At 44.7% G+C, this 21,670-nt stretch overlaps 1 protein-coding gene across 6 annotated transcripts; it reads right to left on the bottom strand.

The window, feature by feature from the left end:
* Positions 1 to 2,703: 2,703 nt before the first annotated feature.
* On the bottom strand, positions 2,704 to 21,659 carry LOC104310463 (GPN-loop GTPase 1). Of its 6 annotated transcripts, XR_011327964.1 has the most exons (16): positions 21,487 to 21,659; positions 21,295 to 21,388; positions 20,445 to 20,484; positions 18,871 to 18,937; positions 17,747 to 17,784; positions 17,146 to 17,224; positions 16,949 to 17,043; positions 15,139 to 15,184; positions 12,920 to 13,066; positions 10,537 to 10,619; positions 7,670 to 7,709; positions 6,845 to 6,935; positions 6,247 to 6,354; positions 5,479 to 5,617; positions 4,796 to 4,979; positions 2,704 to 3,852 (listed from the first exon to the last, which is right to left on the bottom strand). XR_011327964.1 is itself a non-coding variant. In XM_069802790.1 (15 exons), exons 1-14 carry the CDS (start codon positions 21,577 to 21,579, stop codon positions 5,526 to 5,528), a joined length of 1,113 nt encoding a protein of 370 aa, XP_069658891.1. In that variant the 5' UTR covers positions 21,580 to 21,658; the 3' UTR covers positions 5,011 to 5,380; positions 5,479 to 5,525. The 6 variants fall into 6 exon arrangements, 5 of the variants coding, with proteins under 5 accessions (XP_069658891.1, XP_069658890.1, XP_069658892.1 ...); XM_069802790.1 differs by lacking the exons at positions 2,704 to 3,852; positions 4,796 to 4,979 and adding an exon at positions 5,011 to 5,380 and having other exon boundaries at positions 21,487 to 21,658; XM_069802789.1 differs by lacking the exons at positions 2,704 to 3,852; positions 4,796 to 4,979 and having other exon boundaries at positions 5,011 to 5,617; positions 21,487 to 21,657.
* Between the last annotated feature and the right edge of the window lie 11 nt (positions 21,660 to 21,670).

Genomic DNA, 21,670 nt, shown 5'->3' with positions numbered 1-21,670 from the left:
CACAGCGTGGCCTCTGGGAGAGGGAAAGAGGCAGCAGCGACCGTTATTACCGTAGCTCGACCCTGGCCGGAGCCCCTCCTTCCGCAGGGGCTTCCGCAGACGCCAATCGTTCCCCGCGCCGCTGCTGACGGCACCCACGTTCAGGGAGACTCGAGAACATCGGAGGGCCAGCTTGCTGCCCTCACGACAAGGCTCGGGGGCTGCCTGCGGCTACAGCACAGGCTTCAGGGGAGGGGCTGGAGCTGGGGGCAGCCGCACGGGCCGAGCGAAGACGCCGGGGGAGCTCCGGCGACTCGGGGAGGCGCCCGCTGGCCGCGCCTGGGAGGTGCCCGCCTCCATCCCCTCTTCCCTTCTATCGGCTCTCGGGGAACTCCCCGGCGCTGCCCTGGCCCGGCTCGCCTCCGGCGGACCGGGAGCCTGCCGCGGCGGCCGCTTCGCAGCTTCCCGTCCCGCCAGCCCCGGGCAGCCAGCGGGCAGGAGGCACCCCCCGCCACCGCCCCCGCCGGAGGGGATCGCTCGCCTCACCCGCGGTCCCGGCGCTCGCCCGCTGCCACTGAGACCCCCGCCCTGCGCGCCACCACGCTGCTCCCAGGGACCGCGCATGCGCCGGAGGGGCCGGAGCCGACGAGCGAACGCCGGGCTGCCCCACGCGCAGGACGGCGCGTCCGCACAGCTGGTCGGGGGGCGGGCGCAGCGGGAAGCCCGCGGAAAACCACACGAAACCGGCAACGCTCCTGCGTCTGACCTTGTCGGACTCCGGGGGCCGCGGCGGCAGCGAGGACTACGCCGCGCCCGAGAGCCGCCCGGCCGCCGAGTCCGCGAAAACTACAGATCCCGGCATGCCCCGGGAGGCAGCCTGCCCTGCTGCCTGACCCCGAGGGGACGCCGCTTCCGTTTCCGCCCCCCCCCCCCCCCGGCCGGCGTAGCCGCAGTCCCTGGCGAGCCCCCAGCGCCGCTCCGGGCAGCCCTGGCGTGTTCCCGCCGCCGGCTCCGGCTCCGGGCAGCGCCCGCCGCCGCCGCTCCGCCACGGCACGGCCCCGCTGCCGTTCCGTGCGTTCGACACGGACCCCGCCGTCCTCCTCGGGGTTTTCCCCGGGACCCGCCGGGCGACTGCGCAGCCCCGCCACGGGACCCTGCTCCCCCGCCCACGTGCTCCCAGGCCCCTTGTGAGCCCCCAGGGCTCCCCCCCGGCCTCGGCACAGGCGGCCCCCACCTCCCCCGGGCCACCCCCGCCTCGACATTCGCGGTCCGAGGGGCGCCGGGCCCCGCTCACCTTCTCCCTCGGGGCAGCCGCAGCCCGCTCTGCTCCTGCCTGGGCTCCCACTGGCCCCTCCCCCGGCAGCCCCCCCTTTCTAGGGAGGGGCTGTCGCTATCAGCCTCACTGCCCGCACCTGGGGCTCCTCCAGCCCCGGCCCGCAGCTGGAGCCCAGCAGGAACAAGGGGGGCATGACCCGACCCCCCCCCCAGCGCCTCACCTCCTCCTCCCCTGGGCTCCCTTGCGGCCCCTCGCCCCGTGCAAAGGGAGCGCAAACGCAGCCCAGAGGGCAAAGGGGACGGACGGCCTGTGTTTATTCAGTCGTGCGCCTAACGAGCCCTGCGAGCGAGTCTGGTTCGGGGCCCCCCCGATGCTCCCCCTGCTCCTGGGACACCTCGGCAGTCGGTCCCAAAGCGACGCTCGTCGGTCCGTCGGGGAACGCACGGTCGGTCGGCTGGTTCCTGGAGCGATAGGCTGCTGGGCAGAGGCGAAGGCTGCCAAATACGAGGAGCAGGACACTAGAAGAGAGGAGAAAAGCGGCAGCTGGCTGGACAGCGGGGGTGTAGCGACAAAGCACCAGAAAGCAGGGTGCGGGTCCCAGAGAGAAGGACGGGGACAGGAAGCCCCCCAGGGATGGAGAAAGAAGCGGCAGGGAGAGAGGAAGAGAGGCAGCACAAAGAGGGAGGAGGCGCGGCACGGAGACCGACAAAGGCGGCCGGCCGGGGAGCAGGATGGAGATGCAGGAAAAACCTGGGATAGGCAGCATGACAGAGAGGGAGGAAAGCAGAACAGGGGCAGGGAGTTGGACCGAGAGAGATGGAGAAAGACAAAAAAGTGTCAAAGAACAGGGCAGAGAGGGAAGAATGAAACAACAGGGTCAGGAAGCCCGGACAGCAAACGACGGAGGGAAGGGCTGGGGCAGGGGGGGCGGCAGTGGGGTGCAACAACACAAACCAAACCGCATAGCTACATGCTACAGGGCAGAGAGGGAAAAATTAAGAAATAGGGACACGGAGCCAAAAAAAAGAGAGCTGGAAAGCAAAAGGAATAGCAACGCATACATAAAGGGGGGGGGGGAATTCTTAAATAGGGTCATTGGGGAGCCAGAGACAGTGACACGGAGAAAGGACAAAAGCGACAGAAAGGGAGGAATTAATGAATAAGGACAGAGAGCTGCCCAGAAACAGAGAAAGGCAAAAAATCACATGGGCAACAGGACAGAGAGGGAGGAATTAAAAAACAGGAGCTGGACAGAGTGATGCAGAAAGAAAATTTAAAAAGCTCCACGCTGCAAAGGGGGGGTGGGGAGCACGGGGCTGCTACTCCCCTTAGCCCCCTTCTGCACATGCTTACTTAAAACATGAGTGAGATCAACAAAATGGGCAGAGTGACTTCAAGTTGCTGGCCCTCAAAAGATTATCCTGCAAATGAATCCAACTACCAAAATCTCTTTCGATTATTCTTAGTTTTAGAGCATTTTTCCAAAGCTTTAACTGTGGTTCCCTGGTAGGTTATGTGATAAAAAGCTCATCCCCATGAACTGAATGGAGTGTCTGCATTGGCTCTTCCCAGGGCTGTCCCAGCGGATCCCCAGCCCCACAGTCCAGGGTGACTCCCATCACAGCAAGCCAGCAGCAGACATTCTCCATTCTTACAGACTGCAGGGGGGTTACTACTGAAGGGCTACAGGACTCAATATGGGATGCAGGGGAAGAGCACAGGGATCAAACAGAACTTAATATGGTATGTTTACTGGAGGAACTAAAGATGGGGACAGTGCAGTGTAAGAGTGGCTTGGGGAGGAACAAGCCTCGGAAAATAGAAGAATAAGGGGATAAAGGGCTCCATTCACATGTAAAACAGGTTGCTGGTCAGAGGGTTGTCTGGTCAGCCTTGTCCCTGATAGAGGGACTGGGGTGGTGGTGGTGCACGTGTGTGCATCTCTAAGGGTGAAGCAACAGGGGGAGTTGGTTACCAGAGGAAACGGGGGAGTCCAGGGGGAGTCCAGGCCACACGGCAGAGGATTTTGTGTGCACATGTGGGAGCATGTGCATGCATGCATACAAGTGAGGTCTGTACCAGCAAGTAGACTGGGACTGCAGGCCTCAGGTGCTTATTATGTCCATGTGCTAGTAACAGAGGAAACTGAGACAGGGGCCAGCTATGAGGTAGACCAAGTGTTTAAGCCAAGCTACTGAAGGGATCCACATTGTGCATGGCAACAAACTGGCAGAACAGAGGGACCCAGACAAGCTCAAGAAATGGGCCCATGTGAACTTCATGAGGTTCAACAAGGCCAAGTGCGGGGTCCTGCATCTGGGTTGGGGCAACCCCCAGTATCAATACAGTCTGGGGGATGAAGGGATTGAGAGCAGCCCTGCAGAGAAAGACTTGCGGGTACTGGTGGATGAAAAGCTGGACATGAGCTGGCAACGTGCACTTGCAACCCAGAAAGCCAACCGTATCCGGGCTGCATCAAAAGAAACTTGGCCAGCAGGTCAAGGGAGGTGATTCTGCTCCTCTGCTCCGCTCTGGTGAGACCCCACCCGGAGTCCTGCATCCACCTCTGGGGTCCTCAGCACAGGAAAGACATGGAACTGTTGGAGCGAGTTCAGAGGGAGGACACAAAAATGATCGGAGGGATGAACGCCCTCTTCTACAAGGAAAGGCTGAGAGAATTGGGCTTGTTCAGCTGGGAGAAGAGAAGGCTCCAGGAAGACCTTATTGTGGCCTTCCAGTACTTAAAGGGGGCTTACAAGAAAGATGGGGACACACTTTTTAGTAGGGCCTGTAGCAATAGGACAACAGGTTTAAGCTAAAAGAGGGTAGATTTAGACTAGATACAAGGAAGAAATTTTTTACAGTTAGAGTGGTGAAACACTGGAACAGGTTTCCCAGAGAGGTTGTAGATGCCTCATCCCTGGAAACATTCAAGCTGAGGTTGGATGTGGCTCTGAGCAACCTGATCTAGTTAAAGATGCCCTCACTGCAGGGAGGTTGGACTAGATGACCTTTAAAGGTCCCTTCCAACCCAAAACATTCTATGATTCTATGATTAACAACAAATGTATTATTTTAAACTTACCAGTATGCTATGACATCTTTGTTTCAGCTTTGCTTCTGCTAATACTTCTTACTAGCATCGGCCTAGTTTATCTATATTTGAAATTGTTGTACTGTTGGTAAGCTCTGCATTAATAATGCAGTAAGCATTTCAGAGCTAGCAGGTAACAGCTGGTTGTCAATTTCCCTTCCCTGCCAGCTATACTTTTACAATTCACAGAAATTGTTTTTCCACAAACCTATAGAACTTGTGCTAGCAGACTGCTGCCAGATTCCCACTGAGAAATCTCTCAAATGAGGCCACAGCATTGTGCGGAGGGAAAGAAAACAAAGATTCCAGAGTTCAGAATGGTAAACAGCAAGTGAACATCTGTGCCTGTGGTACCTGCCAGGGAAGTAAGTACTAGCCAATCTCCAAGTCCTTGTCTACCTTCCATGTAAGCACTCATCTATAGAAATGCCTTTGTTTTACATTACCTGCAGATATATGCAGCCGGTGCACAGCCCTGCATACTTCGGTTCTCAGCGGAATCAAGCCAGATTCTTTTAATTACTTTCCCTCCTGGGAACTTTCTTTACTCAGGTTTTTCCTAGGAGGCATCTGTATTGTGTCTATTGTAATGTAATTAAGATGCACTTGCTGTGCATCTGTATGGGTGGGCTGTAAGCATAGAAAAAAAGTCTCACATTAGAAAGGTGAAATGAAATCTCCTGCTATTAACCATCATGCATTTGTTAGTACATAAAATATATTTAATTAAAACCAAAACATCAAACACTAGATTGATGAAGTTTCATGCAGCAGAGATTCCACTCATGTCCTGGCTGCAGCAGACACCTGTCTGCACAAGGTGAACAGAACACACTTCTGGAGACCAAGAAATACTCTAGATGCTAATACTGTCAGAGCTCAAAATGTGAGCTCTCAACAGGCACATCTAAAGAATTTGGAGCAAAAGAAAGTCCTATCTGGTTCCTTCAGCTTCAGGAAGTCACAGTGGCAGACAGCCAAACCTGCAGTCAGTTGGATACAAGACCTTCAACTCATATAGCCAACAGTTACTGCAGGAAGAAAGATATAAATATGTCAGAGGAAGTTGTTCACAGATATAAGACTTCATGCATGGTTCCATGCAAGTTTCTTTATGCTGTTCCTTTACTTTTAACTCCATTACAAGGGATTCCAAACCCTGTATTTCTGAAGGTCTCATTCACTCGGTTTGATGCTTCTCTGGTATTTCATCCGCGTCTCTTGCATAAAGTTTCTGAAAGCTGGTTCTTCATGACTCTCCTCAGTAACTGCGGGGAGAAATCCACAGTTCAGCACTATTTCAGCACTTGTTCTACTTGTGTTACTGAAGAAAGCTAGAGTAAGGCTAGTCAGGCCAACACATAAAGTCTGTCTGATCTTCAACTTCATTACAAGGCAAAAGAAATAAGTGATCCTGAAAATCAATGGAACAGGGAAAGAATGAAGATTAAGTCTGCATGCTATGTAAGAGAAAAATCACACACTGTAAGAGCTTAGAATATTGCTCCAAGACCAGGAGTCACAGGAAAAGGGAAGAGAGCCAGGGCCAGAAACTGTAAGGCCAAAAAGATGATGAAACATATCGTGCATTAATGAAGTTCAGAGGTCACTGCACGCTCCAAGCATAACAAGTTGTCTGGTTTATGCATGTTATACACCTATTAAAAATAATTACTTGAATAGAAAATTTACAATTGAAATTTCACAAAGTCAGAGAGTGATATCACTGGACTAAGCATTGCAGCTGGGCTTCTGCTACAGATTCAGACACCTAATGACTGAATGTTTGCTTGTTTTCTAGGCTCTCATTACAGTCAATCCTGTTAATAAAATACAGAGGGTATTTCCTGACTAGACAGGCAGCTTCTAGACCGGATCAGATCCCTCATTCCATTACCTTCATGGTCAATGTCATCTGTATCACTCTGCCTCTCTTCTTCTTCGTCAAGAGTTCCTCGTGTTAGGATCAGCTCGGAGGGACCCATTGCAGAAGCATCATCAGACCCTTCAAGGGAACAGAAATGGCTATACACAAAACAGCATGCTAACAAGTAAGTTAGTGTGTGCCCTGACAATTTCTATTTGTACATAAACACAGCAATTAATACCTACTCTAAAGGGGCAGAAAGCTCCTTCTGGATTCCAAAGATATAGGACAGACTGCATCAGCACCATGCTCAACCTCATATAAGCAACAGTTCAAACAAGAGCAGAGCTTTCTCATATTCTAATTTGACTGTTTCACCTTTTCTAAAGTATTTCATTACTTCTAGTATGTCCACCGCTTTATCTACACAGCAGGGGTTTTTCTCCTCATGGCTGTGACTGACACACAGAAGAGCTAAGTCTGACACATCCCACAGGAACTAAAGCCCCACTCCACTAACATGAAGCTGCTTTCACGCTTTTGCTGTGAAGACAGAAAAGTACTATATGACTTCTCAAGGCAGAGTCTTCAGACAACTGCAGTAAACTTAACCTTCCTAGTAAGGTACCTGCGAGTGTGTTGCCCTGCACACAAACGCTGCCCATGTCCTTCCACAAGTGTTCCAGCTGCTCTCTCTTTTGTTTATTTTGAGCTTTCTCCTGTAGGTACAAAGTTACATGTGAATATTCTGTAAATATTCTGCGTATATTTAAAACATCAGTAGAAGAGTAATCTCACCCAGTACTGGCAGTCTGTCCTCCAGCCAGAAAGAGGATTCAATAAGCAGGTCTTACATTACAACTAAGGTTACAGAGAACTTAGGGATAAACATGGAAAGCAACCTCCAGCACGATGGACTTCCAAAACATTTTCAGCAGCATCAGGAAGCCAAACTCAGTGGAGTTGTGCATGCAGAGAACTTTCCTTTGGACAGCCAGAACTGAAGGTGAGCAGAGCTACTGATTTTGGTACTGCAATTCAGTCTTCATTTTTAATTGTCTAAGTCAAAACGGTACACGTCACTGGCGCAGAAAGATACAGCGATATTCTCAAGAAATCACTTTGGAAAGTTATTTTTAAAAAAGTCTCTATCCTTCTGAATGGAAGATATAAAAATCTTTCCCAATCATTTTCTCACAATTTGCCAAAAAAATTATTAGCACTAAAACACTGAGCAACATCTGTTTTACAAAACATCTTTATTTTTGTGAAGATATGCTCCACCAAATCTAGTAAAAAAACAAACAGATGGCGAGCTTCAAGACAGGAGTTTTTCCACAATAAGTATGATCAGTAAATTAAATGTTAGACCCTCCCACCATAGAGGCAATTGTGTACATAAAAGTGACCCCAAGATACACTGCCCAGGTATACAATAGTTGAAAATACTTACCAGTGTTTTTCTCAGGCGCTCATATTCTGGACGGTATTCTCTGAAAAGATAAATAGATTGCATTCAGTCTTAACTAAAATTAAGTAAGGATCATCTTGGAGGCTTGTTTCTATCCCAGAAAGAGTTTTCTCTAGGCTTTCATGTTTGAGAGACATTTCAGAAAGACTTAATGGTACTTTTTACCCAGATTTGGATTCTGAAACCAATGGATGCAGAGTAAGTGAACATGTCATTAAAATAGCAAACCCTTCTCACACTGTCTCATTGGATAAGAAATTAAACCAGCTTGACTGAGGTAGTCATTTCACTGCTATACCTAATCAGCTCATCTATCACTCTGCTCTTATCATAGACATGACTTTCTCTGCCAGTACGTGTGCCTCCTAAGACAGTTCAATGGGATCTCATACAAAAAGACTGTTCACAGACTTCCAAACTATTGTACTATGGGATCTTTGAAATATTTCTTTAATGAAGTAAGGATAAAGTGGATGTGGATACCCACTTCTTAGAATCATAGAATGGTCTGGGTTGGAAGGCACCTTCAAAGATCATCTGGTCTAACCTCCCTTGCCACAGGAAGACATCTTTCACTACATCAGGTTGCTCAAAGTCCCGTCCAACTTGACCTTGAACACTTCCAGGGATGAGGCATCCACAGCTTCTCTGGGCAACCTGCTCCAGTGTCTCACCACCCTCATAATAAAAATTTCTTCCTTATGCCCAATCTATACCTACCCTCTTTCAGTTTAAAACCATCACCCCTTGTCCTGTCGCTCCAGGCCCCATCAAAAACTGTCTCTCTGTCTCTTTTATAAGCCCCCTTCACATACTGAAAGGCTGCAATAAGGTCTCCCCAGAGCCTTCCCTTCTCCAGGCTGAACAACCCCAACTCTCTCAGCCTTTTTTCATAGGAGGGGCATTCCAGTCCTCCGATTGTTTTCGTGGCCCTCCTCCGGACCCACTCCAAGAGGTCCACGTCCTTTTTGTACCATGGCCCCCAGAGCTGAACACAGTGCTCCAGGTGGGGTACCATGAGAGGAGAGTAGGAAGGGAGAATCTCCTCCCTCGACTTGCTGGCCACACTTCTTTTGATGCGGCACAGGATATGATTGCCTTTCTGGGCTGCAAGAGCACATTGGCGGCTTACGTGAAACCCTTAACTAGGGTTTCATTATGTAGGCAGTGTATCCCAGAATAATTGTTAGGTTATATATAAAACTCCTCAGCACCTCCAAAGAGCACAAAGAGACAATTGGGAGGGAGGGGAAAGCACAAATAATACCCTGCCCAGATACTCCCAGACCCATCACAGAGAGCCATCGAACCATCAAAGACACATCCCAACAAGCCCAGAAGAACACAAGGGCATGGTGGCAGGCAGGGAATCCAAATTAAGGACTCAGAAGAAGGGACACCTTATCCCAGCTACTCCCAGGGCTGTCCCAGGAGAGCCACCAGCCCCATGGTCCCGGCGTGAAACCCATCACCATGCCTCATCAGGAGCTCTCTGGATCACCTTGTGAGCACAGAAGGGTGGCTGCCTAGGGGTGCAGGACACATTATGCGATGCAGGGAAAGAGCATTTCAGGATAGCACAGGATTTATTACAGGATGTTCAGGGGAGGAACCAAAAGTGGGAAAAGGGAGGGATTTAGGAGATTTGGGGAGGAACAAGCATGGGAAATAAAGGGATAAGGGAATAAAAGTGTCTATTTGCATGTAAGCAGAGACTAGGTAGTATGCAGACCTGGGGGCATGACCAGGCCAGACTAATCAGACCTGGGAGCATGAAGCTGTAGCAGCCTCTCTCCAGCTATCCAATCCAGCATGATATATTTTCCTCTAACAATAATCTATGGTCTGGTTTAGGTATTTCCAAATAATCCAAGTTACCAGGTTTGCTTTCTAATGTTATAGAGCAGCCTGGCAGTATTTCATGGGGAGGAATCCAGTAAGGAGCAAATTCTCAGAGAATTACTGAATTTCAACTTGCTCATCTACTCACCCTGCCAAGCTGATCTGTTAGCTTCCTGAGGACAATTCAAACCTTGATCATTGTGTGGAATCAGAGGAAAAAAAATGACTTCATGGATTTGATGGCTGTCCTGGTTTCAGCTGGGATAGAGTTAACTGTCTTCCTAGTAGCTGGTACAGTGCTATGTTTTGAGTTCAGTATGTGAAGAATGTTGATAACACTGATGTTTTCAGTTGTTGCTCAGTAGTGTTTAGACTAGAGTCAAGGATTTTTCAGCTTCTCATGCCCAGCCAGGGCACCTGACCCAAACTGGACAACAGTGTATTCCATACCATGTGACGTCCCACCTAGTTTAGGAACTGGGAAGTGGGGGGCAGGGATTCGCCGCTCGGGGACTGGCTGGGTGTTGGTCAGCGGGTGGTGAGCAATTGCCCTGCGCATCATTTGAACATTTCAGTCCTTTTATTACTACTGTTGTCATTTTATTAGTGTTATCATTATCATTATTAGTTTCTTCTTTTCTGTTCTATTAAACCGTTCTTATCTCAACCCAGGAGTTTTACTTCTTTTCCCGATTTTCTCCCCCATCCCACTGGATGGGGGGGAGTGAGTGAGCGGCTGCGTGGTGCTTAGTTGCTGGCTGGGGTTAAACCACGAGACTGGCACAGATAGCTTTTACTTTTTCACTGAACAGTTAGCACAAAAATTCACCACTGAATAGTTCCTTTTGACTGCTGCTTCTTATGCTGACTGTTGCACTTAAGTTTATTAGAAACCCTAGACCACCTTGGCTGTGAAAAGTGTGCAGTCCTTCAAATCAAAGAAGTGGGCTCATGAATCAGTAACTTCAAGTATTCATTGGGTCAGGGACCAAAGGTTATCACCTTACCTCTCATATTCATCTACAGCTTTAGAAAGCTGAACAAAAAAATCATCCAGTCCTGTGCCGAGCACAGCAGAAACACCAACCACCTATAAAAGAAAACCATACACTAGAACTGAAGAGTAACTGAACCAAGTTTTTAGGTAACTAATGGATGATCAGAGCTGGAAAGACTAAGCAGTATCTTTAAAAAAACAAAAACAAGAAACCACCTAAACTGGAAAAAAAAAGAGGGTTCTGATGATATCCATTTAATCATCACAGTGGCATAAGAGTATGCAGTAAAACTCCTGTTTCTGTCATTCCTACTTTCAACCTCTTTCTCCACCTGTTAATGTTTGCTACCTCTGGTTTTTGGTTGTTTTGTTTGTTTCAGGTTTTTTTCTTCCTTTCTTCCTCTCTCTTGTTTAACTCAGGAACCTGGGTTTTCCTGTCTGTTTTACAAATTTTACTGGGGGAGGTGGGGCGGGAGCAACCATTAAAAAAAAAACAAACCTGACTCTCCACCCATCTTTGTACTTCCAATCTCAATACACCACAAAAAACATAGTTAAGACATTACAGTGCCTAAACCTAATGAACAAGAGAGGGCAAATCAAAAGAAAGATCAAGTCCTTCTGTTTACTTGGTTATTGTTAATAATCCAAGTTCTCATTCTGAACCTAGTATTGTAAGTGGTTACTATGACTGCTGCAATATCAGTGGACTAGAATTAAAGAGCAAAATAGACCACAAGAACTGACATTTTGCCTCTGAAGTTCTGCCTACTTGTATTTGTATTTAGCTGAAGCACATTTTAAAAGGTACCCAATCCAACCCCCAGAACAGCAAAAAGATGGAGAATTTAATCAGTTACTATGGCAATACATTCAAAATGCACATCTGCTTTCTAATTTGAACTTGTCTGTCATTACACTTTTGGCCATTTGTTCTGCTTTTATTAAATCAATTATCTAAAAATACCTTTAATCAAGACTATTACTAGCCAGTACTTGGTGACCCTTAAGAATCTTACATCCTCTAATAACAATTCTCCCTCTTTTTCATAAGCAAGACAGTCTTAAGTACTCACTTTCAAATGGAAGACTTTTTCCAGCAGAGCCTTGCATTTTATCAATAGTACAGTAAATATGCAGACAATCAAGCATTCCAAAGGATTTTAAGCATTAGTCTAGGCACTGTGCCGATATATATAAATATTTATACTTTCACTGCACTGAAATACAAGCTGCCTTCTATTGTGTAATCCTCTGCATATGTCCTGCTCTCCACTCTACTATTCTAATATATATGACGTGCATATAAACAGCTGATTAGCAAATAAGGACTAGGAAGTACTTCAGTCCTGTATATGGCACCATCACAAAGACTGTATATTGTTCCACATAGGGCACTTATAATATTTTTGTTTTGGCTAAATTACCATTATCTCTATGAATGGAATCACTTTTTTATTTTCATTGCCTTTCTTGTAATATCCATAAAGCCATTTGCTTGCTTTTTCTTAAGTAAAAGCTGACGAAAAACACAATTAGCTGAACCCTTTTAGCACAGACTATGGGACCATTAAAATCCTCCAATGTATAGTCTTTTCAGAGAAACTGAATGGGTTTGTCCTCTGGTAAGTGGGGAAAAAAACCAACACTTTTTCTTGCATCAGCAAATACACAGGATTTTGTTTGTTTGTTTTTGAGATTCTTTCCCTTCTTCCTACATAGTAAATCGCCCAACTGTACTTGACACTTTCAGAACAAGGAAAATTATCTCACATGGGAAACACTGCAACACAGAACATTACCTCTTACCAGCCTATCTTAGCTTTCTTCTGATGATTAATCATAATTCAGTATTAAATGATTCAGGCTGCCACTCAGTGTGACAAGCAACTAAAGTTACTTTATGTTCAAACCAGCAAATCCTCACCCACAGTGCAAGACTCATCAACAGATTCCAGTTCAACAGGGCAGTGCAAAGCCCTTTTACAGGACAGAATGGCTGAGGTTGGAAGACACCTCTGGAGATCATCTAGTCCAACCTCTCCTGCTCAAAAAGCAGGATTAACTAGAACAGGTTGCTCAAGATCCTGTCTAAGTGTGTTTTGAGCATCTCCAAGGATGGAGACTCCACAGTTTCTCTGGACCATCCATTCCAGTGCTCAATCAGTAAAATTACAGTTGATTCTTTTTTCCTCTTCTGTTTAAACATAGTTTCCTGTATTTCACTTCACGTCTATTGCCTCTTGTCCTTTCACTGGGCACCACCGAAAACAGCCTGCCTTTGTCTTCCTTACATCCTCCTATCAGGTGTTTATACACATCAATAATATCCTCCTTCAACTTTCTCTTCTCCAGGCTTTTATAAGAGCTAGTAAAAAAAGGAAGATTCTTACCTTCAGTGAACTGTAAAATTCATCCAACACTAAACTCATAGAACGAGTCAGGTTACTGACATAGGATGTCTCTTGATTCAAGGCATCCTGAAAAGTCTCAAAGTCCTGCATCCATTCTACTGCAAAACTGTGGTCAATTATGTCAGTCTGGAAGGAGAAGAAAAAATTTTCATAAGTAATAATGATGAATTCTTAGCCTTAGGCTGTTAAGCGGACAAATAAAAAATTTCCATTTTAAACTTACTTTCAAAATGCTGATCTTTTCAAAATATTCAGCCCTGCTCTGAAGATTTCCAAGCTCTGTTTTTATCAAACCAACTAGTTGAATACAGGAAGAGAAGACAAACAACCACTATCCCAGTTTTAAGAAGGGATGTTTAAGGAAACAATTGCAAGTCTAAAGGCTTCTATGGTTTACTGGAAATGTGCATCCAAAAACTGCATACTGTACAAGAAAGTTTAAGTTGTAAATATTAGATCACATGATTGAGGCCAGACATGAAGAGTCCTCATTGAAGATCCCATCCTTTCTTGATTGGCTTGAGGGTCAGGGGGGAGAGGGAGCTATCTCCACATTGGGTAACAGCCTACAGGATCTTTATAAAAAGTGAGCTATGCTCTGACCTGAAGAAGTTATAATCTAAACTCAGTGCAAGACGATGGACACAAACAGGTGAGATGGTTCCGTAATTTTACATGGATTAGTATGCAAACAGTCTATTAAATAGTTTTATAAACACAGCTTACCACATGTATATCTACTATTATCACAACATGAGGTGTCTAGAACTCTGATATATTTCATTTGCCAGCACCAATGGGAAGGAAGAAAATAGATGAAGAAAGTATTGCTTAGCATTACTCAAGAGATTTGAGACAGAACTGACTCCATCAAGGGTCAAAGCCTGACTATTTAGAGTTAGCTTGATTAAGTTCTATAAATAAAATTAAATCAACTCTAGAAATTACAATTTTTTTCCTCTGCAAATGTTAACATTCCTTAAATCTATGTGTTTCTCACTGCACATATATCAGTTCCTTGGGATTCTTCCATTCTTATCAAGAGTCAATTTTAAAATGCTTGTCAAAAATTCCTCAAATGCTGTTGCCCTTAATTTTTACTGAAGGCTGAACATCAGATCAAAATGAAGTTTAAAGTTATGAATCCTAAGCCTTGGGCCCACCTCTCCTTACGTACACTAAGGAAGTCCTATTTCTTTCAGTCTTAAGAGAGAATGATTTTCCTATCTCATGCCTTTTTATAGAGAAAAAGCTTAACAGCTTATTCTAAAATTACTGTCTTGAGTTAGAAACAAAACGGTGTACAAAAACTTGCTAAGTAAGCAAGCAGATATCAAAGACATGCATGATTTGGGTCACTGGGAAGATGTGTGTAGTTGGAGTACATCAGACACTAATCCTGCTCGGCTGGTGTGAGGTAAAATTTCACATTCAAAGCATGGGTTTTCTAGAGGAAGTGTATGGGATATACGTGTGTGCACACGCAAAGCTTGCTATGCAGGGGAGCAATTCCTTGAATACAAAGGATGTCTGTGGGGAAAATGAAGAGTACTCGCACCAAAAATCTAAGGGGATTCTTTTAATATATGAAATTGTTATATTTAAAGAGTCAGCTAGCTGTTAAGTTCAAAAGCACTCCTGTAAGGCTACAAGTACCTTACACAACAGCGAAGGTGTATCCTTGGGCTAGTAAGTACCTGCGTTCTGGCAAATACTGGCATATCTTTAGTGTCACAGATCAGGACCAAACACTTTTTATTAAGTTTTGCTTGCTACAGTACATGGGATTCTTTCTTCAAAACAGGCAGGTGTTACACAATTCCCACTGTGAGTCATCAGTCTGCTGCTGAGTAGAAAAATAATTAATGATTAAGACAATTGTTCTGAGGAAGCAGGGGACTGTAAGACCAGATTCAGTAATGAACTTACCCTTACATTACAAAGTTAAGTTCCCTTATAGCCTAGGGTTAAGGTGCAAAACATTTTTCAAACTGTTAGTATCATCTCCAACTTGAATGTTTGGGTGTAACTGTCCATCCCTGATTCTTCTTGTGCATTTATATACCAGAGCCTGCAGCTCCCTCCCAGTCTCTCTTTTCTAGAAAATCTATTATTGTGATAAGACAAAAACAGTACAGCAAAGCAAACTAAACAGAACAATGTTCCACTAGGACATAGAAACCATAGCTTTAACTTACTTTGTTCATGACAACAATGAAAGGTAGCTTTGTCTTGTACAGGATACTGGGGCAGGAGGTGGGGGACAAAAAAAAAAAAAACACCACAAAAAACATTAAAAATTAATTTAAATCTCACTAGAATAGAAAACAAGTTAAGCATAAGGCAGACAAGACTTGTGCAAAACTGAATACATTTGACTTCAAAGATAAGTATTTTCCTCCACATCGACTAGAATGTAATTTTCACCCAAATCCTGCTTACCATAGTTGAACAAAATATGCCCCCCCCAAGATGTAAGCGCACATCTGTAAGATATAAAATCTCCTTCTACGCACCCAGTTGATTTTGATTACTATTTCCTATGACTCTCAGATCCAAGTTTTTAACTCTCTCTGCATTTTCTAGTTATTTTGACTCAAACCTTAGGTTCTGAGGTATCTGTGAACTGAGCAATGAATTTAAACAACTCAAAACATCTATAAAGCAAAACTACATTGAAACATGAGCTTACATATTCATTTCACTGTATATATTCTAGCATCTTTTGCTCAACACTAGTGTCAGAAAATGCAGCATGTAATAAGACATGTTTTGCATAATCCTATCACAGTGATATAGCTTTTGACCTTGGTACAAGGATTGATAGGTTTTTTGAAAACCTTTTCCAACATTTATCCTGAATTATGACAGCTCTAGATATGTTGATCCTTACATAGGTATTTAGTCCCTGGTTTAACATGAAAGAAGACAGATAAATCCACATATGAGGAAAAAGACAATAAATCAACAACTCCATGCTATGCTGAGCTCCAAACAAATCTTGAAGAATCACTGAAAGTATCAATAACATTAAAAAAATAGAATAAAATATCATGTGTTTACAAGAAGAAGCTTAAACAAGGCTATCTTGATACATCTTAGGTAAATGATTTTATAAGCAACAGGCAATGTGTTAGGTCTCATGTAACTAGAGGTTATCACACTAACGTCTGATGGATTATTTAATGCTTTCAGTGGGAACTCTGACCCAATGACCTCCAGATGTCCACTGACACCTAAACTATTTTGCTTATCCAATGGGAAAACCACTAAAAGAATAACCAAAACAGCATTACGTGGATATAAGGTATCATCAATGTGCAGTTGAGCCCAGAAAGCCCACTGTATCCCGGTCTGCATCAAAAGAAGCGTGGCCAGCAAGTCGAGGGAGGGGATTCTGCCCCTCTACCCCACTCTTGTGAGACTCCACCTGGAGCACTGCGTTCAGCTCTGGGGCCCACGGTACAAGAAGGACATGGACCTGTTAGAGTGGGTCCAAAGGAGGGCCACAAAAGCAGAGGACTGGAACACCTCTCCTATGAAGAAAGGCTGAGAGAGTTGGGGTTGTTCAGCCTGGAGAAGGGAAGGCTCTGGGGAGACCTTATCGCGGCCTTTCAGTATATGAAGGGGGCTTATAAGAGAGACAGAGAGACAGTTTTTGATAGGGCCGGTAGTGATGGGACAAGGGGCGACAGTTTTAAACTGAAAGAAGGTAGGTTTAGACTGGACATAAGGAAGAATTTTTTTATGATGAGGGTGGCAAGACACTGGAGCAGGTTGCCCAGAGAAGCTGTGGATGCCCAACCATTGGAAGTGTTCAAGGTCAGGGTGGACAGGGCTTTGAGCAACCTGATGTAGCGAAAAATGTCCCTGCCCACGGAAGGGGGGGTGGACTAGATGGTCTTCAAAGGTCCCTTCCAACCCAAACCGTTCTATGATTCCCATCCAAAATAAGTATCAGAGACACAGCAATCAAAGCAGATAGACTGCATTTTCAGCTTTTCTTACCTGCAGGCATACAGCATGTTGGACATAAAGGTGATAGGGTTAGTACTGCGAGAGGTGTCCATCACATAAACAACAACTGAAGGAAAAGAGGAAGCCTGGAAACCGAAAGTAAAAGATATTTTAATTAGATGTACATGCTGTTCAACAGCAACTTCGTTCACACAGCCTCACTGACAAGTCATGTAGAAAACACTTACCAAGGCCTCAGTTATGATGGTTCCTGATGCTGACCAGGTGAATACCTCAATTTGCCCTGGTGTGTCAATAATAACATACCTGGTAAGAAGCCATCACCGACAAAAAATAAGGGAAAATTAGTTAAGCACAAGGTCCTGTTCTGACTAGATTACCACAAGCACATAATGGCAAATCACATGATTATTCTGTTACAGATCAGAAAAGCTTCTCCCAAACAGTGACAAGATTTATGGGCACACCTGAAAATTTCCTGTGTAAGTTTTGCAACTAAGCAGCACGTACTCTCTTCAGATTCTATTAAAGTTGAAAGCATGCATTTGACACTTAGTACTGCAAACTCTTCAGAAGAAGAATTAACTGCTGCCTATTTGAACAGTGCGCGAGAAAAAGTTAGAGTCTAATGGAAGACAAGAAGCAGAACTGGAATCAGCAGACATTTCCTTGATATATCCTTGTTTATCTAATTCTATGCCCTTTTCCACATAAAATTTACACCAAGGCTGAAAAACAAGTAGAAAACATGCAGAGAGCCTTTTTAGGATTTCGTATGGTTTTCCTACAGTGATCCCAGAAAAGTAGAACTTGATAGAATGTACTCACTTGGATGCATTTTGCCTTTTTTCAATAAACTTCATCACCTGATTGAAAAAGAAGGAGTATACTTTGTATTTAGGCTCACAACAGGAAACTCTCATGATCATTTCGTAACAGAAACTACATTAACTTGCACAGCTGCATGTATGTATCAAAAGAAGATTAGAGCCTCTAAGCTTTTCAGTGTGTGAAAATACCCTCCTAAGGAAGAGTGAAAATGCTTAGACCACTGCAAGGTCAAAGACAGCCTTGATTTTGTCTGTGTTCTAATACCTGGCTAAAGAAATGGTATAACAAACGCAGCTGGTTCCCTGCCTTTTTACTAAGAGATTGTGCACTGTCTCAATCTCTTGCCCAAGTTCCCACCCCAGCACTGACTTAGCATTATGATTTAAGAGAGCAGTCAGTTATCCAATAACCCTAGGAAAACTTAACCCATTTCCAGAAGTGAGCTTCCCTACTTCAAAATCAGAGCATTCATATGAAAGATTTTATAGCAAATGTGGGAGCAGCTCGGAACACCTGGCATTTGTTTTAAAGAGTGAACGTTAGAATTTGTTGTGCTGCATGTTTGCCAAGCCTTTGAAGAACTAGTTTTACAAGGTCGGGTTGGAGGATGGCCTGGTGTATGCCTGGGAAGATGTGGCTGAAGACAGTCACGAGTATGCGTATCGAATGTTTTTATCTTTAACTGTTCTGAGGACTGGCAAACATCCCAGCCAAGCCAGATATGCACTCTTGTGTTAGTAACATGTAAGTACGCTGTAAGAGACAATAAAGAGTTCCTTTTTTGCCATTGCTTCGGAACCATCTCGTTGTCATCCCGAGTGCCTCTTTCATTGCCGCAAGTGAACACAGTGCAACAGAACAGTTATGTACAAAGACTAAAGAATGTTCTGTACACGTGGCTTCTAAATTCTACTTTTAAAAAAGCTGAAAAACTGAAATCTCTCAAATGAAAGCTAATGGGCTTTGGCAGCTTTGTAAAATACATGGCTCTGTATGGAGAATACTCTAACTCCAAAGAAATAATTAGGAAGCTAACCAAACACAGTGCTCTCTGAGGCTCCAAATACACAAAAAAATCCCACAGCCTCCCAGCACAGTATCACGTAGGAACAACCTCGTACCTGATCAAATCTTGTAGCAAAGAGATTGAGAGAGGTCACTATTCCACCATTTGGGCCCAGCCCATATCTAGACACTTCATTTAGGAAAGCAGATGATTATGCAGACCTCAGAGGGCTGCTTCTTCAATTCTGGTATTAGTTGGCCATGTACAATGCACATTGGATACCTTGCAGCAAAAGACAATGCCTCTAATACACAGTTAAGTCTTTTAAGTGATGCAGTAGCATAACAAATACAAAGTGATCTCTCTCTTGCCCAAACACTGTGATTGACAAAAGGAAAAGGGGCTATGCTGTGGCTTCTCCTTGCTATTATTCAAGCATTACCATTATGTACAAAGACAAAATATATGTATGTGTATACATCAAAGCCATCTTTGTCTTTCCAAAAAGATTTACAACACAGCCAGTAACTCAGAATTTAACAATGCCCTGAATGCACTTAATTTTAAAAATTTATACTTCAAAAGATAATTAAAAGGTTTCTCGCACAAATACATTTTTAGCACAATTTAAATTATAATGCGAACGAATGTCGTAAAGATACTCGAAGTGTCGGCTTGAATATGAGGATTTCAAAATCCTTTTTCACACATACATATCTATACACTAATTACATTCAAAGAAACAAAGAATTTATTTTTTTTTAACTGCATAAGAACCAGCACTGATTTTCATCAGTACATACCATTTTCTAGGGCCACTACTCTCAATATCCAAACATGAGGCCAGACACCCTCCTTAAGCACTATTTAATGAGATGCTTAAACTCCAGTAATGGCCAACAGACACAGTAAAGCAAATAATGCACCTACATACCAAACTGAAACTTAATACTTGGATGTTTTTCTGATAACTCCAAATCAAACAACAGCCAAAATAAAGAATCCTATCCCCCACCATCTTTATTTTTGTCTAAAATATTAAATTTAAGAGTCACACTAGCAAGTCAAATCCAAACACTGTATATTATCTCCATCTGCACCAGTTATTACTTAAGAGATAAAGGACCTCCATACCCCTCTGGAAGTGCAGTCATTTTAGTGTAATGTTACTGAACTATAGTCATCAAACTACTGTGCAGCAAGAGCCAACTGTCCAATGTCTCTGAGATTCAGAAAGACAACAGTGCTTTGATTATGGTCAAACAAAGTGGAAATAGTTTTCTCCACCTACCACAGGCGAATAGGAGTTTGCATATTTGTTTGTAACAAATAAAACTAGACTTCTTAAAACATGGAGAAGAGGCTGCTGGCTTCCACAAAAAAAGATACAAGTCGTTTGAAAGAACAAAAAAGAAAAAAAAAAGGTGTGGGCAGAGTGCCTATTATTTGTAAAAAAGTACTACTTAGCACAGGAGAAAATGACCTAAGGAGTATCAAATCTTGTAGAAGATATGTTTCTAACCTCACATGCAAGAAATACATAGTCAAAACCTTCTGATCTTCACACAACACTGCCTTACTGCAATCTCCAACACCTCCTGCCCGCTTCGTTGTAGTGTGCGGAAGTGACAGACTCTTTTCACAAAATCTGAGATTCCAAATATCATTATTTAGACCAAAAAAGGATACTGTTTCATGACTTCTTTGTACTTCACAGTGTCCCTGATATCTGGAGGAGGAAGACGTATAAATAGCTTTAGAACATCACTTTTAAAATATCCTTCTTCATCAATTTGCTGATAGGTGAAAGCCCTTCTTTTTCCAGCAAGTCTCCTTTTGTCTCAGTAACAGATCTAGCACCAACAGAAAAAATCTCTCAAACAGAATAAATAAAATTTAACAGATTAGCTATGCTCTCAACATATATGTGAAACCCAGCATAACTCATGTGAAATACCACTAATTTAGGCATTTAGCAGTAACCGTTTCAGCTGAATTTTATTCTCATCTGATCAACATCAGTTAACAAAGTACTTATATGTAACTGTATTATTAGAGATCCAGCACTGGAACAGATACTCTAATTATTCATCTGACATCAGTCATCTGACAAAGAAAAAAACCCACAAGAACCCAAACACATCAAATCACACCAGATGATGTAAAAAAACCGTACAAACGCGATGGAAGAATACCTTTGGTCCTAAAAGTTCACATGTTAAAGACTGACAGGAGAAAAGAGTTAAATTTACAAAACCAAAAAACCTTAAAGGCCTTCCTTTTGTTAGGACTTGGAATCTCTTAAAGAGAACGCAAGCAACCTAGCCAAAGCCCTCACGTACCCCTCCCCCCCCGCTTCCGCGAAAGACAGGAAAAGCAGCGTACCAGAAATGGTTTTATTTATTCATGGCAAAAGGACACTGGCTTTCTTCTGGCGGACTCCACAAACACGCCACACCTCCGGCCCGGGACCACCCCCTCCCTCACAGCGCCCGCCACCCGCCACGGCCCGCGGCTAAGCCAGGGCGGCAGGACTCACCGATGTTAACCGGGAAGGGCAGGTCGTGCACGGCGGGGTCCAGGTTGATCACGTACGGGGGGCAGCGCTGCTCGTGCAGGTGGGCCGCGAGTCGCTAAGGGGACACGAGGAGGCGTCAGCCCTGCTGGACACGGGGGTAGCGCTGGGGGAAACCTACCGGCAGCTCCCCACAGTCCCCCAGCCGCCCCTCACCTGCACGAAGGTGGTTTTCCCGGAGCCGGCCATGCCCAGCACCAGCACGCACACCGGGGCCGTCGCCGTCACCAGCCCGCTCGCCGCCGCCATCTTCCCAGCACCCACTTGTCCTTCCGGGGCGCGAGGAGCACGGCGAGGGGGCGGCCGCCCCTACAGCACCTCGCCATGACGCGCGCGGTAC

Source organism: Haliaeetus albicilla, chromosome 15, assembly GCF_947461875.1.
Source record: "Haliaeetus albicilla chromosome 15, bHalAlb1.1, whole genome shotgun sequence".
In the NCBI taxonomy this organism is placed as follows: Eukaryota; Metazoa; Chordata; class Aves; order Accipitriformes; family Accipitridae; genus Haliaeetus; species Haliaeetus albicilla.
This window is presented reverse-complemented; position numbering and strand designations above follow the sequence as displayed.